Raw genomic sequence first — 16594 nt, 5'->3', positions numbered from 1 at the left:
GCTATGTACTGTATAAAAACACATATACAGTATATGGGGGTTTACACAGTAGGCTATGTACTGTATAAAAACACATAAAAACACATAAACACTCCCCTTTGTATGTATTTGGACAGTTCTATTTGGCTCTATACTATACTAGTATTTTGGATTTGAGATTAAATCACATTCAGTGACAGTACAGAATGTCTGTCATGCCTTGGTCTTAGTATTTTGTGTTTTCTTTAATTATTTGTTCAGGCCAGGGTGTGACATGGGGTTATTGTATTGTCTTATTGGGGTTTTTGTAGGCATTGGGATTGTGGTTGATTAGGGGTGTGTCTAGTATAGGCTTGGCTGCCTGAGGCGGTTCTCAATCTGAGTCAGGTGATTCTCGTTGTCTCGGATTGGGAACCGTATTTAGGTAGCCCGAGTTTCACTTTGTATTTCGTGGGTGATTGTTCCTGTCTCTGTGTAGTTTCACCAGATAGGCTGTAATTAGGTTTCACGTTCCGTTTGTTGTTTTGTATTTATCAGTTATTTCATGTATCGTTCCGTTTTTTCTTCATTAAAGATCATGATTAACCACCACGCTGCATTTCGGTCCGACTCTCTTTCTACAAACGAAGAACGCCGTTACAATGTCACCTTTTAGTGGAGTGTATTTTTCATATATCTAGTCCCCCCATTTGTCATAAGATGTCATAAGTATTTGGACAAATTTCACCTCAAATGAAACATTTAATCTCAAATCCAAAATGCTGGAGTATAGAGCCAAATTAAAAATGTTAGAACTACTGTTGAAATACATGCATAGGTAAGTGTACAGTATAGATAGGGATTCACATACCTGCATGAAGTACTCCTCCAACAGACAGTCCGCCCAGGGCTCAGCCACCTCCATGGGTCGCACCTCGTTAGAAATGTCACAGCACTTAATGAGCACCATCTTCAGCTGGTCGGGCCAAAGGTCACACAGTGCAGAGTTCAGTATAGGGAAGGGGTCTACTAGATTTTTTCACATAGATAGCAGCACAAAGGACTAACAAACATACATAGTGAAGTTGTAAATATAGCATTACTGCATCGGGCAGTAGGACAAATACACTGCACAAACTGTAAGGGAGTGGAAAATACGCATTCTATGGTAGGGACAAATACATAGTCATGTGTATCCTTACACAAGTGACATGCTCTTCATCAGTGAAGTCAAAGCTGTCCACTTTATGCTTGAAGGAGTCCAGTATCTCGCCATGTCGTGCCATGTCTGTGGCCAGTATCAGTGTGATGATTCCCTAAGACAGAAATAGGCAGTTAGATCAGAATATAGACTAGACTACTGCTATAGTAGTACACACACACACACACCCTACCTGGCGTATCTGTTTGAAGGCCTCGGGGTCAAAGGTGGAGAAGATGTTGCAGTCGGGCTGGGAGAAGATCTGGAAGGCTACGGCACAGTGGTGATTCTCCAGAGGGGAGATGTCATTGTAGCGTACTGCCAGCTCCGTCCGTGCATTTATCTGGTACCTGAGAGACAGAAAGGGAGACTTGGTCTCACAGGGGCTTGCTTGTTGAATGGAACCTGGACTATATCAAACTAGGATAGACAGATGGCAGTGGTAGAGTAAGAGAGAGAGAGAGCGAGAATAAAAGCATGGATTACATGTTGTTGTATCCGGGGTGATCCAGATCGTGGCACACTGCAGCTGTCATCAGAATCAGAATGTCCACCTGGGTGAACGTCTCCTGGAAGACACACAATTCACAATTATTATTATTATAAGTGGCACAACTAATGGGCCATCTGTGTTAGCATGCGTGTGTGTGTGTGTGTGCACGCATGTGTGTGTACGCATCATGCAACTATGCACACGTAGGTACATGCATGTTTGTGTAAGTGAGTGTGTGTTTGTGAGATCTCATTAGCACATCATTAACATGGGCGTCTTGTAATCGGCCATTATAGGCTTTGATTAATAAACCTGTCATGAATGGTTGTCCATGACAACAGGGTTCGAGATGATGTCTAAGGGAGCATCTCCAAGGGAGTAGAATTTATCTCTCAGCACCTCCCAGCTTTTCTCTCCCTCCCCCTCGCCCCTCCTCTACAAGTACAAACATCATTCTTCCTCACCAACCCCTCATTCTCATCCCTACAGTCTTAGTGCTGCCCTTTTATAGAGCTGAGGTATTACTGTAGTATATTACTGTGGTATTACCTTCGGTATTACTGTTGTATTACTGTAGTATTATTACTGTGGTATTACTGTCTGTGTTACCTTTGGTATTACTGTGGTATTACTGTCTAAGAGAGCATCTCCAAGGAAGTAGAATTTATCTTTCAGACACATCTCTCAGCTTCTCTCTAGTATTACTGTGGTATTACTGCGGTATTACCTGTAGGCTGCAGAGGCAGATCATGCTGTACATCATCTGGGTGACACAAAAACAGTGACGGAAGTTATGAAAGGGATTCATCCTGTAGTTGTCATGGATACAAAGCTGCAGGGAGGGAGGGGGGTATGAGGGAAAGAGGGAAGAATGAGTGAATGTGTGAGACCACCAGACAGCGACAACAAACCTACCACTCGTAACATGAAACAAGTGGAGCAGCAGCAGATTCTGAAAAGTTGTAGATACAGTATCTCTAGCCGTCTTACCAGCCACCGCTTCAGTGTGATGGGGTTCATGTTGAAGTCCTTGACCAGGTCCAAGTCGTGGTACATGTGCTCCAGGCAGCTCAGCATCTGGTCACATGAAGCAAGGAGGAGGAGTGAGACCGAAGGTGAGCGATACTTTGTTGCGGTTGACCACATATGGTCAACAGTTATATATGGTTGTAGTTGATCCTCTATGGTCAACAACTCTATAGTTGAGTTGAGTGTTTATGGAAGTTGAACCTCTAGGGCCCAACCCCCTGTCCTCACCTCATTGGGCTCCCACTGCCACACATCAAAGGTGGGTTGTCTGAGAGCTTCCACTGTCTCCTGAGACAGGTGGTACTACACACACGCACACGCATGCAGATAGAGAACAGAAGGGGCGGAGAGAGAAGAACAAAGTGAAGTCAGCATCTTACCTCGTTGGACTCCCACAGCCAGAGGCCAAAGGCAGGCTTTCTGAGGGCATCTATGGTCTGCTGCGAGAGCATGTACTGCAGGCGACAGAGCTCCCAGTTAACCCTGTTTTTCTCCGCTGGCTGTGGGCTCACCTCTACACACACATACACACACACACCTGGGCATACCTGACTACAGGTTTAACCTCAGTTAGTTTCACCCTGTATTTCTTTAAGTGAGGCAGCTTGCCACTAGGTCCTTTGCACTCCGCCTACAAATGAAATCTAGGGGAAACACAGGCACATCTAAGATGGGTACACCTAACTAGGGACATGCTGTCAGAGACGGAAATGAAAGCGAGACATCTCGCAGGGTAATTTTTTTCTGGTAGGGCGGGGCGGGTGAGCGTGGGTGGGGGGAATAAGTAGACCAGAGATGGCTGTTGTTGGGCAGTTTCCCATTGAAAGGAATTTTGTCTGTGTAAGTGGGCGTTCCCTCTATCGTATGAGCACGCCAGATATTACAGAGGAACCGTGAGCTCACACGGGAAATCATGCTCACGCAAGAGAGGGAACGCCCACTTACACAGACAGGAACCTTGACCATTTTTTGAATGGAAATGATCTTTGATGCTGTGTCTGATAATAGGAGGTGCATCTCTCACACTATTTGAATTTGAATGCCATTTAGCAGATGCTTTTATCCAAAGTCATGTGTGCATACATATGGATGTTTCCAGGAATCGAACCCACTATCCTGATGTTTCAAGAACCATGATCTACCAACTGCGCTACGGAGGACCAGAGGATCACCCAACTGATTCTGGACATTCAAAAGTGGTGTTCTGACGCTATGGACATACAATACCTGATAACAAGCTCATTGACAATGACAAAACACAGACTGACGGTGACAATGAAGTAGGAGGAATTTGCAGACCACTCACTTACTTTGGGGTAAGAGGGCACATCTCTGCGAGGTGTCAGCTTCTTGTTGTCATCCAGGAAATGACTACAGTACAAAGCAAGCAGTAACCAATTAATAGAATCTGACCATAGACACACACAACATAGTGCGAAGACTGTAATGAAATATTAAATATTAAGATATAAGCAAGCCTTCGTAAGAATATCAGTAGGCCTATATAACAGGATGTAACAGTCTGTAACAATATCAGTATGAGCCATTACTGCTCGCACAAGCCGAGGCACGTGCAAAGCTACTTACTGATCTGGGGGCAGTCGTTTTAAAGCCCTGCTAATGACAGACAGGGGAGAGGAAGTTTTCCTCCAACACTTCCTCTACTAACTTCCTCTAACTAGGAGCTAAGAAAGACTATTCAATGTAAGACGCAGAAAACAAACACCATTCAGGCTTACATTGGACATCTTTATCAGGATTCAGGTCAAAGCTAAAGGGTCAAGATGAATCGTTATCATGATTCAAGTCAAAGCTAGAGGTCAAGGTTCAAAGATGATCAGATAACCATGTGACTAACCTGTTGTTCCGGGAGGCCATCTCCTCCCGGAGCTTCTTGATGTCGCTGCGACACTTCTCTATCTCCACCACCTTCATCCCTTCCACTGCAGAGAGAGAATGAGAGAGGGAAAGAAAGAAAGAAAAAAAGAGAGAGAGAAAGAGGGGGTTAATATATCCTATGTAACCAATAATCAGGTGACCTGGGCCTGAAGCAGTCAGTCACCCGGAACAAATTAACCTCAAAACACCCCCCCAGCCATCACAGTAGCAGTACTTCACAGTGAAGGACGATGTAATGATTAAAGATTGATTACTGATTAAATGTTCCCACTGGACTGCACAGTGAGGCTGGGGCACCATGCATGTATGGAACAAATTGTGACAGAACAGTTGAAGGCCATAAAAAGGCCTTTTAAACATACAGTAGTGTGCAAATATTGGAGGAAATCCAATGTACTACCGGTACTTTGACGGAATGAGGCATATCAAGCCATCTATATCAATTCAATTTTATATCTGTTTTTACAATCTGATTAGAGAGATCTAACACATCAAATCAAAGCTCAAAGGGAAGCCAGCGAGCATAGTGTGGGACAGTGTAAACAAACTACCTTGCACACAACAAAATAGACAGAAATAGATTAAATAGGCAGCACTATGATTTACTATCGGGTCAAGGACAGCTAGCATAGATGTCAGATCTTAATTTGATCACCATGTTGTAGGATAACTTTCCAGCAATGCAGGTAATTTAAAATGTGTAGTGTATTTGATGTTTAAAAAGGCTTCTGTATTTTTTAATTTCCACTTTGAAATTTCAGACTTGATTTTCCCTTAGGAAGAGTGTATCATCCCCTACAGAAATGCTCAGATGTTTACATACACTCAATTAGTATTTGGTAGCATTGCTGTCACGCCCTGTTCTAAGTATTTTGTGTTTATCTTCATGTATTGGGTCAGGCCAGGGTGTGGCATGGGGTTTTGTATTGTGGTGTGTTATCTTGGGGTTTTGGTGTGTATGTATTGGGAGTGTAGCTAGTTGGGTTATCTAGCAAAGTCTATGGCTGTCTGGAGTGGTTCTCAATCAGAGGCAGGTGTTTATCGTTGTCTCTGATTGGGAATCATATTTAGGCAGCCATATTCTTTGAGTTTGTCGTGGGTGATTGTTCTTAGTGTCCTTGTTCCTGTCTATGCGTTAGTTTTCACTAGTATAGGCTGTTTTGGTCTTCGTTACGTTCTTTGTTTTTGTAGTGTTTGTATTATTTCGTGTTTTGTTTTTTGTTCATTAAACATGGATAGCAATCTACACGCTGCATTTTGGTCTGACTCTCCTTCACACCTAGAAAACCGTAACAATTGCCTTTAGATTGTTTAACTTTGGTCAAACATTTCGGGTAGCCTTCCACAAGCTTCCCACAATAAATTTGGTGAATTTTGGCCCATTCCTCCTGACAGAGCTGGTGTAACTGAGTCAGGTTTGTAGGTCACCTTGCTCACACACGCTTTTTCAGTTCTGCCCACAAATGTTCTATAGGATTGAGGTCAAGGATTTGTGATGGCCACTCCAATACCTTGACTTTGTTGTCCTTAAGCCATTTTTCCACAACTTTGGAAGTATGCTTGGGGTCATTGTCCATTTGGAAGACCCATTTGCGACCATGCTCTAACTTCCTGACTTATGTCTTGAGATGTTGCTTCAAATATCCACATAATTGTCCTCCCTCATGACTTAATCTATTTTGTGAAGTGCACCAGTCCCTCCTGCAGCAAAGCACCCCACAACATGATGCTGCCACTCCGGTGCTTCATGGTTGGGAAGGTGTTCTTCGGCTTACAAGTTTCCCCCTTTTTCCTCCAGACATAACGATGGTCATTATGGCCAACCAGTTCTATTTTTGTTTTATCAGACCAGAGGACATTTCTCAAAAAAGTATGATCTTTGTCCCCATGTGCAGTTGCAAACCGTAGTCTGGTTTTGGAGCAGTGGCTTCTTCCTTGCTGAGCGGCCTTTCAGGTTGTCGATATAGGACTTGTTTTACTGTGGATATGGATACTTTTGTACCTGTTTCCTCCAGCGTCTTCACAGGGCCCTTTGCTGTTGTTCTGGGATTGATTTGCACTATTCACACAAGTACGTTCATCTCTGAGAGGTAAAATTGTGATACAGTGAATTATACATTTCTTCCACAGCAAATCTACCATTCCAGTGTTTTACTTGCTATATTGTATTTACTTCGCCACCATGGCCTTTTTTTTGCCTTTACCTCCCTTATCTCACCTCATTTGCTCACATTGTATATAGACTTATTTTTCTACTGTATTCTTGACTGTATGGCTGTGTTGTATGTGTCGAACTGCTTTGCTTTATCCTGGCCAGGTGGCAATTGTAAATGAGAACTTGTTCTCAACTTGCCTTCCTGGTTAAATAAAGGTGAAATAGAATTTAAAAAATAAGTGAAAAAATCTGTCTGTAAACAACTGTTGGAAAAATGACTTGTGTTATGCACAAAGTAGATGTCCTAACCAACTTGCCAAAACTATAGTTTTTTTATCAAGAAATTTGTGGAGTGGTTGAAAAATGAATTTTAATGACTCTAACCTAAGTGTATGTAAACTTCAGACTTTAACTGCATAGTGTCTAGCAGTGGCTATACATGTCAAGGCTACAGCTAGCATTGTACAAGTTTATAAAGCATATTTCCCACCTAGTCTAGTTTTTCTGTGATTTCTCTTTGGTCAATGTCCAGGTGAATAACATAAGGTCAGAAAATAATATGTGGTTAAACTAGAGTAGAGAACATAATACTGATGTAGGAGGTTAATTTGAGCCAGTTTGCCACAGCAGGGAAATAAACCTGCTGCAACAGGAAATGTGAATTATTATGTTGATTATAATTAATGGACATTTGTGTAGAGGCTGATACATTTTTCATAAGGGAAAATCAAGTCAGAAATTTCAACCTGGAAATGTCAAACTTCAGAAGCCCGTTTTCTCCCCAATTTTGTGATATCCAATTGTGATCCAGTTACGATCTTGTCTCATCGCTGCAACTCACCAACAGGCTTGGGAGAGGCAAAGATTGAGTCATGCATCCTCCAAACATGACCCTCCAAGTCCTGCTTCTTAACACACACTCGCTTAACCCGGAAGCCAGCTGCACTAATGTGTCGGAGGAAACACTGTTCAACTGACGATGAGGGTCAGCTTGCAGGCGCCTGGCCCGCCACTAGAGCGCGATGAGCCAAGTTAAGCCCCCCCGGCCAAACCCTCCCCTAAAAACCCTCCCCTAACCTGGACGACACTGGGCCAATTGTGTGCCGCCCTATGGGACTCCCAGTCATGGCCGTTTGTCACAGCCTGAGATCAAACCCCATGCTGTCGTGACACCGCAACACCTTCGACCGCTGCGCAACTCAGGAGGCCCCTCCATTGCCAGCTCTTATCCCCTTACTTGCTAGCCAGCCAACTTGGGCTAACACAGTCACGTCAAACAGTGAAACCCGAATAACAGAAAAGTAGCATGATTTGCATTTATTTAAGCTGTTTTCTAGTATTTGGATACATCTATAACAATGAGCTAATGAAAATGTGCTCTCTCGTCAGGACACTGTTTAGAGGAGCTAGCCAACAACACATCTACCAAAATCAGCTGGAGAGCTGGAAAGACAGCAAACTAGCTGTATTTCATTTCATTTGAACTGTTTTTCTATTGACATTTCTTTGTATACAATGTTGCAAATGTCGCAGAGACAGCTAGCACGGTTTATACAAATCTCCGCTGTTGAAAACCAAATTCTAGTCCAAAAGAAAGGGGAGATCATGTCTAAGATGATTTTCTAAAGTGGAGATTTTTATAAAGTTTATAAATTGCCTGGTTGGGTTGATGGATAGCACAGTGAGATGGAACAGTAAATAGGCATTTCAACGTCATAGCCTTAGCCGGGTAGTAACTTGTGGAATAGGCACTGGCTGGAACGCGGTTTTAACCCATCAGCATTCAGGATTAGACCCACCCCGTGTATAACAGGTGAATAGAGAATGTATGGTATGTCAGTCTATTATGTTAAACAAAAAGCTCACATATCAAATCAAAGATCCAAACTTGGTTAGTAGACAGTTTTGTACACTATTTGAAATGTAAAAACACTTTAACAACCACGAGACACAAGTATGTTTTAAAGCTGAACAAATTTGCATTGCTAAATAGCTCAAGACAAAACACCCCATTCAAACCCTACTAAATAGTTCAATCCCCCTCCTTCAGGGGTGTAGGTTACTTTTCTTAACCTTAAAGGGAAACTTTCCCGCTAGACACTATTTGGGGTGTTTTTCCAGTCTCCCTAAAAAGCATACAGATGGTGCCGACAGACTTGGCAGCTTTGCTTCTAGCTCCTAAGCAACTTTGCAGTATTTAGTTTTTAGGGGTGTTACTTCTTACATAAAAAAACATTCTGGGCTAATTGTGTTATTACATACAGCCGGAAATGGCAGTAACCAGCATTATGACCAGGAATACAACTTTCCCGAATCGGATCCATTGTTCGCACCCCCCCGGGTAATTGAACTTATCCCAGAGGCTGCTCCAAGACGCCAGCAGAGACGCCGGCAGAGAAGAGGTATTCAGAGTGGACTCGTAGTCTGACTAATGTTCAGTCTCTGGTCAACAAAGTAGACGAGCTCAGGGCGAGGATCTCCTTCCAGAGAGACATCAGGGACTGTAACATACTCTGTTTCATGGAATCATGACTCTCTCCGGATATACTGTCCCTATCCATACAGCCAGATGGGTTCTCAGTACATCACACAGACAAGAATAAAGAAGTCTCTGGGAAGACGAAGGGCGGTGGTGTATGTTTCATGATTAACCACTCATGGTGTGACTGTGATAATGTACAGAAACACAAGTAATTTTGTTAACCTGACCTAGAACACAATCAAATGCCGACCGTATTACCTCCCAAGAAAATGATCTTTGTTTATAGTCCCCCTCTAGCCGATACCACTATGGTCCTCGAGGAACTACACTGGACTTTATGCAAACTGGAAACCACATATCCTGAGGCCGCATTTATTGTAGCTGGGGATTGTAATAAAGCAAATTTGAGGAAAACACTATTTAAGTTCTATCAACACATTGACTGCAGTACTCACGCTGGGAAAACACTCAACCACTGATAGTCTCTCTTCCGGGATGCCTACAAGGCCCTCCCCTGCCCATTTTGCTCCCCCATTCCTATATGCACAGGAAGTACCTGCGCTAAGGTCTATTCAACACTGATCTGACCAATCAGAATCCATGCTTCAAGATTGTTTTGATCACTTAGACTGGGATTTGTTCCAGGTAACCTGTAAGAATAACAATGATGTATACACGGACACGGTGACTGAGTTCATCAGGAAGTGTATAGGGAATGTTGTTCCCACTGTGACTATTAAAACCTACCCAAACCAGAAACCATGGATAGACGGCAGCATTCACGCGAAACTGAAAGCCCGAACCACCGCATTTAACCATGGCAAGGTGACTGGGAATATGTTTGAATACAAACGGTGTAGTTACTCCTTCCGTAAGGCAATCAAACAAGCAAAACATCAGTACAGAGAAAGTGGAGTCGCAATTCAACAACTCCAGGGCTCTCGTTCTCTGTGGCCGACATGAGTAAGACATTTAAGCGTGTTAACCCTAGCATGGCTGCCGGCCCAGACGGCATCCCTAGCCGCGTCCTCAGAGCATGCGCAGAACAGCTGGCTGGAGTGTTTACGGACATATTCAATCTCTCCCTATCCCAGTCTGCTGTCCACACTTCAAGATGTCCACCATTGTTTCTGTACCCAAGAAAGCAAAAGTAACTGAACTAAATGTCTATCGCCCCCTAGCACTCACTTCTGTCATCATGAAGTTATTTGAGAGGCTAGTTAAGGATCATATCACCTCTACCTTACCTGACACCCTAGACTCAGTTCAATTTGCTTACCGTCCCAATAGATCCACAGACGATGGAATCACAATTGCACTACACACGGTTATATCCCATCTGGACAAGAGGAATACCAATGTAAGAATGCTGTTCATTGACTATAACTCAGCCTTCAACACCATAATACCCTCCAAGCTCATCATCAAACTTGGGTCTAAACCCCACCCTGTGCAACTGGGTCCTGGACTTCCTGATGGGCCGCCCCCAGGTGGTGAAGGTAGGAAACAACACCTCCACTTCACTGATCCTTCACCCATGACTGCGTGGCCACAAACGCCTCCAACTCAATCATCAAGTTTGCAGACGACACAACAATAGTAGGCCTGATTACCAACAATGACGAGAGAGCCTACAAGGAGGAAGTGAGGGCCCTGGCGGAGTGGTACCAGGAAATGAACCTCTCAATTCACAACAATACGTCAACAAAACAAAACAGTGCTGATCGTGGACTTCAGGAAACAGCAGAGGGAGCACGCCCCTATCCACATTGACGGGACAGCAGTGGAGAAGGTGGAAAGCTTCAACTTCCTCGGCATACACATTACTGACTATCTGAAATGGTCCACTCACACAGACAGTGTGGTGAAGAAGGCGCAACAGCGCCTCTTCAACCTCAGGAGGCTCAAGAAATTTGGCTTGGCCCCTAAGACTGTCAAACTTTTACAATGCACAATTAAGATCATCCTGTCGGGCTGTATTACCGCCTGGTACAGGAACTGCACCGCCCGCAACTGCAGGGCTCTCGAGAGGCTAGTGCGGTCTGCCAACGCTGTATTCTATTCTACTGTATTTTAGCCAATGCCACTCCGACATTGCTTGCCCTAATATTTATATATTTCTTAATTCCATGATTTACTTTTAGATGTGTGTATTGTTGTGAATTGTTAGATATTACTGTACTGTTGGAGGTAGGAACACAAGCATTTCGCTACACCCGCAATAACATCTTCTAAATATGTGTGTGACCAATCAAATTTGACTTGATTGGATTTTGATTTGATTATAAGGGATGAGAGAGTGTTTCAGAGATAATTATGCACTATAGATATATTTCAGAATTTTTGCCCTGGGAATGTCCTGGAATCGCTGCAAATTCTGGATATTGTGGTTTGCTTACAACCAGGATATTTAGCTGCCCTGTTCCAACTGGTGAAATTCAGAAACGCTCGTATTTGCGTGTAGTGAGGAGATTCAAAATGTTTATGACACATATAATATATTAACAACATATTAATGGACTGAGTATACAAAACATTAGGAACACCTTCCTCATACTGAGTTGCACCCCCCCTTTTGCCCTCAGGACAGCCTCGATTCGTCGGGGCATGGCCTCTGCAAGGTGTAGAAAGCGTTCCACAGGGACGCTGGCCCATGTTGACTCCATGGCTTCCACTCCGAACAGCTCGATCCATCTCATCCCACAGATGCTCAATTGGATTGAGATCTGGTGACTGGGCAGGCCACTGCAGTAAGCTGAATTCACTGTCATGTTCGTGGGACCATTTCTGGACAATCCTAGCGTTGTGTCATGGGGCATTATCCTGCTGAAAAAAAATATTTCCAGATGGATACACTGCTGCCATGAAGGGGTGCACCTGATTGGAAATGATTTTGAGATATCCTATGGCATTCAAACTTTGCTCCACTTTAGTCAAGGGGCCCAATGTGTGCCATCAAAACACACCACCAGCCTTCAATGTTGACACGCATGTACTTGTGGTTTTCTCCATACCCTAGTCTTCCCATCAGTGTGAAACAGCAGGAACCGGGATTCATCAGGCCAGGCAATGTTTTTCCTATTCTCCAGTGTTCAGTGTTTTCGTTCCTTAGCTCACTTTTTTTGTTGTTGAAAGAAGTAGAACTCTGTAAGGTCGTCGGCTGCCATACCCCATTCGTGTCAAGGTAAGATGAGTTGTGCATTCTTTAATGGGTATTTGGGCACCATTGTTGTACTGGACTGTCAGTTGACTAACTGTAGCCCATCTGTTGCTCTGCACAATTCATGTCAGCCTCCATTTTCCCCTTTCATCAATGACCCGTTTAAACCACTGGCCTGCCTTCTTGATACACACAGAAAACTGTTGAGTGTGAAAAACCCAGCAGTGTTACACTCAAACAGGTGCGCCTGGCACCTACTACCATACCCTGTTCAAGGGTACTTAAACATTTTGTCTTGCCAATTCACCCTCTGAATGGCACACATACACAACCCTTGTCTCAATTGTCTCAAGGCTTAAAAATCCTTATTTAAACGTATCTCCTTCCCTTTATCTACACTGACTGAAGTGGATTTAACAGGTGACACCAACAACGGATCTGTATTCACCTGGTCGGCCTATGTCATGGAAAGAGAAGGTGTTCCTAATGTTTTGTACACTCAGTGTATAGTGAAAATAGAGCAGTGGTGAAATTTCCCTTTAACATCTTAAAAAAAATAATGTTTTAATGATGTTAAAGGGACATTTTTTTATGACTCAATCTCCCAGGGCTACCATTTCTATTAACATTTCCCATCCAGCCAAGTTAATGTGTGGCGATTAAACCTATTAAAATATACCTGCTCACATACAGTAGTAGAACAATGTTCACTGCACGCTTTATTGCAGAGTTTCAGTGAGGGTTCGATTGCCTCATACACGGGCCACACATCAACTTACTGAGAGTGAATCTTGCCTATGCCAATCGGCCATCGCTCATCCATATATTTACATGTACATATTCTTATTCATTCCTTTATACTTGTGTGTAAAAGGTAGTTGTTGTGAAATTGTTAAGATTACTTGTTGGATATTACTGCACGGTCGGAACTAGAAGCACAAGCATTTCGCTACACTCGCATTAACATCTGCTAACCATGTGTATGTGACCAATAACATTTAATATGATTTGATTTTTTAATATGGTTTCAGGGCATCTGCTTGGTATTACATTTAAGTTATTTTTTTTCTCCATTGTAGGCCACTCTTTAACTAAGAGTCACCATAGAACAAAATCATCTGTGAAAAGGACCATACTGTATTCTTCTATTTTCTGCATTCAGTGTATTTGTTCTGTAGACCCCTTAGTATTCCCCATGGTAGGTAACAATACTGTGATTTAAGCAGAGGCTGTCTCCTCTCTAGGGAGAAATAAACACACAGACAGACACAGTACTCACACTCCACTCTCTTCTCCAACATGGCCAAGCGGTTCGTCACCTCCGTCTTCAGCTCGTTGATTTTAAACGCTCTGCAAAGAAAGAGTGAAGGACAGACCGAGAGAGATGGGGAAAGAAAAGAAAGAGGAGATAGAAAGAGGGAAAGAGACGGAAAAAGAGTGAGAAAATAAGAGAGGGGGAGAGAGAGAGAGAGAGAGAGAGAGAGAGAGAGAGAGAGAGAGAGAGAGAGAGAGAGAGAGAGAGAGAAAGGGACATAGAGCAATCATTATCTGAAAGCAGCACACAATAATACAGTGACACACAAATAGCATACATTTACGAGAACAAGGGAACAAAAAGCATTTACCAAGCCAGAGGCAACATTTCCACGAAAGCTACATCAGTGCTCTTACCTGGAAAACTGCTCTGCCACCTGTGTCAATACATTCTGGAAGAGTTCCTCTTTATCTGGAAGAAAAAGATGGTGCTGCGTTACACACAGGAAAAACACAACTCATGCACGTCTCTCTGTGCTGTAACGACAACGCTGCACACGTCTGAAGCATTTCATTATATCAGAGCCTGGGGGTGTAACAGATATCGAGTGCCCCTTTTATCACACGCAAACACACACACACACACGCATGCACACACACGCACACACACACACACACACACACACACACACACACACACACACACACACACACACACACACACACACACACACACACACACACACACACACACACACACACACACACACACACACACACACACACACATACCTTATGTAAACCAGCAACAACAAGAGAATGAAACAAACACAACAGATGGCAAAAGAAGAGAGAGTGTTTTCTCTGTCTCACTACTGAACGCAGTAGTCGCGTTTCGAGATGGTGCCAGCTTGATATGTTAACAAGGCACTTGTAATATCCCTTCCCACACACAGAAAATAACTCCATGACAAAAAGAAAGCTCTGCTATTGGTGCAGTGCAGACTTATGGCCAAAGTTCACCTGAGAGGCCAATAAAAGTGCAGGTATGTGAACTAGTAAAACCATCTGGCACCTGTTGGACTGATCCTATTGTACACCGTGTCACATTAATGCTGTCCTATTGTACACCGTGTCACATTAATGCTGTCCTATTGTACACCGTGTCACATTAATGCTGTCCTATTGTACACCGTGTCACATTAATGCTGTCCTAATGTACACCGTGTCACATTAATGCTGTCCTAATGTACACCGTGTCACATGAATGCTGTCCTAATGTACACCGTGTCACATTAATGCTGTCCTATTGTACACCGTGTCACATTAATGCTGTCCTAATGTACACTGTGTCACATTAATGCTGTCCTAATGTACACCGTGTCACATTAATGCTGTCCTAATGTACACCGTGTCACATTAATGCTGTCCTATTGTACACAGTGTCACATTAATGCTGTCCTATGGTTCACCGTGTCACATTAATGCTGTCCTAATGTACACCGTGTCACATTAATGCTGTCCTATGGTACACCGTGTCACATTAATGCTGTCCTAATGTACACCGTGTCACATTAATGCTGTCCTAATGTACACAGTGTCACATTAATGCTGTCCTATGGTACACCGTGTCACATTAATGCTGTCCTAATGTACACCGTGTCACATGAATGCTGTCCTAATGTACACCGTGTCACATTAATGCTGTCCTATTGTACACCGTGTCACATTAATGCTGTCCTAATGTACACTGTGTCACATTAATGCTGTCCTAATGTACACCGTGTCACATTAATGCTGTCCTAATGTACACCGTGTCACATTAATGCTGTCCTATTGTACACAGTGTCACATTAATGCTGTCCTATGGTTCACCGTGTCACATTAATGCTGTCCTAATGTACACCGTGTCACATTAATGCTGTCCTATGGTACACCGTGTCACATTAATGCTGTCCTAATGTACACCGTGTCACATTAATGCTGTCCTAATGTACACAGTGTCACATTAATGCTGTCCTATGGTACACCGTGTCACATTAATGCTGTCCTAATGTACACCGTGTCACATTAATGCTGTCCTAATGTACACAGTGTCACATTAATGCTGTCCTATGGTACACCGTGTCACATTAATGCTGTCCTAATGTACACAGTGTCACATTAATGCTGTCCTAATGTACACAGTGTCACATTAATGCTGTCCTATGGTACACCGTGTCACATTAATGCTGTCCTAATGTACACAGTGTCACATTAATGCTGTCCTATGGTACACCGTGTCACATTAATGCTGTCCTAATGTACACAGTGTCACATTAATGCTGTCCTATTGTACACCGTACCACCATACCACTAGATGTACTGGTGCCTCTTGGGCAGTTCACATTGTTGATTGAGGACCTCTTTACTGAGGAATGTGATTGGTTCTCTTGAATGTTTAATATTTGTATTATGTGGTATTTGTAAAAAAGTGCAGGGTTCCCTTGTCCAAGAGATCTTGGGCCTGCTAAAATAAAGCTTTAAAAAAGTGTGGAACAAAGACACAAGCTCCTGTTCATGGAATCATTCCCAGATGTTCAGCTGGCCTGTCTGTGTACTCTTGTGTGTGAGTGATGACTGAAAATAAGGATGTTGTTTTGTTGCCTTCCCTGCACTGGGGAACTGGTTCTCATCACACTGTTAAATCAGCCAGGTTTACTAGGTGACATTTCCCATAAACGGAGGTCATGAACCATGTAACTTCACTAACCAAGCAAAACAATAAATAAATAGTGTGTGTGTGTGTCTGAGTGTGTTTACATCCTTGTGTCTATTGCCTACACGTTTTGATGACTATTCTTGTTTATGTGCAGTGTGCACATCAGGTATGTGGGATAGTGTGCTGTGCTTTGTGTGTGTGCTCATGCTTGCTTACATATATGCTATAGACGATATGGTACCTATGCATATGCTAATAAGCT

At 43.1% G+C, this 16594-nt stretch overlaps 1 protein-coding gene across 7 annotated transcripts in view; it reads right to left on the bottom strand.

Annotated features, from left to right (window-relative positions):
* LOC109871361 (high affinity cGMP-specific 3',5'-cyclic phosphodiesterase 9A) overlaps window positions 1-16594 on the bottom strand; it is a 37174-nt gene that overhangs the window by 6335 nt on the left and 14245 nt on the right. For 2 of the 7 annotated variants that reach the window (XM_020462213.2, XM_031805799.1), the window contains exons 5-15: window positions 14049-14103; window positions 13657-13727; window positions 4540-4624; window positions 3992-4052; window positions 2910-2984; window positions 2643-2729; window positions 2380-2484; window positions 1646-1728; window positions 1353-1509; window positions 1161-1274; window positions 830-934 (exon numbers count right to left, since the gene is read on the bottom strand). In XM_020462213.2, coding sequence (XP_020317802.2) covers window positions 830-934; window positions 1161-1274; window positions 1353-1509; window positions 1646-1728; window positions 2380-2484; window positions 2643-2729; window positions 2910-2984; window positions 3992-4052; window positions 4540-4624; window positions 13657-13727; window positions 14049-14103 — 998 coding nt within the window. Of the gene's footprint in view, window positions 1-829; window positions 935-1160; window positions 1275-1352; window positions 1510-1645; window positions 1729-2379; window positions 2485-2642; window positions 2730-2909; window positions 2985-3061; window positions 3137-3991; window positions 4053-4539; window positions 4625-13656; window positions 13728-14048; window positions 14104-14423; window positions 14548-16594 lie in introns of those variants that run through there. The other 5 variants (XM_031805800.1, XM_031805802.1, XM_031805801.1 and 2 more) reach the window with 3 other exon arrangements.

Source organism: Oncorhynchus kisutch, linkage group LG26 (assembly GCF_002021735.2).
Source record: "Oncorhynchus kisutch isolate 150728-3 linkage group LG26, Okis_V2, whole genome shotgun sequence".
In the NCBI taxonomy this organism is placed as follows: Eukaryota; Metazoa; Chordata; class Actinopteri; order Salmoniformes; family Salmonidae; genus Oncorhynchus; species Oncorhynchus kisutch.
The sequence above is the reverse complement of the archived record's forward strand: the minus strand, read 5'-3'. Positions and strand labels throughout refer to the sequence as shown.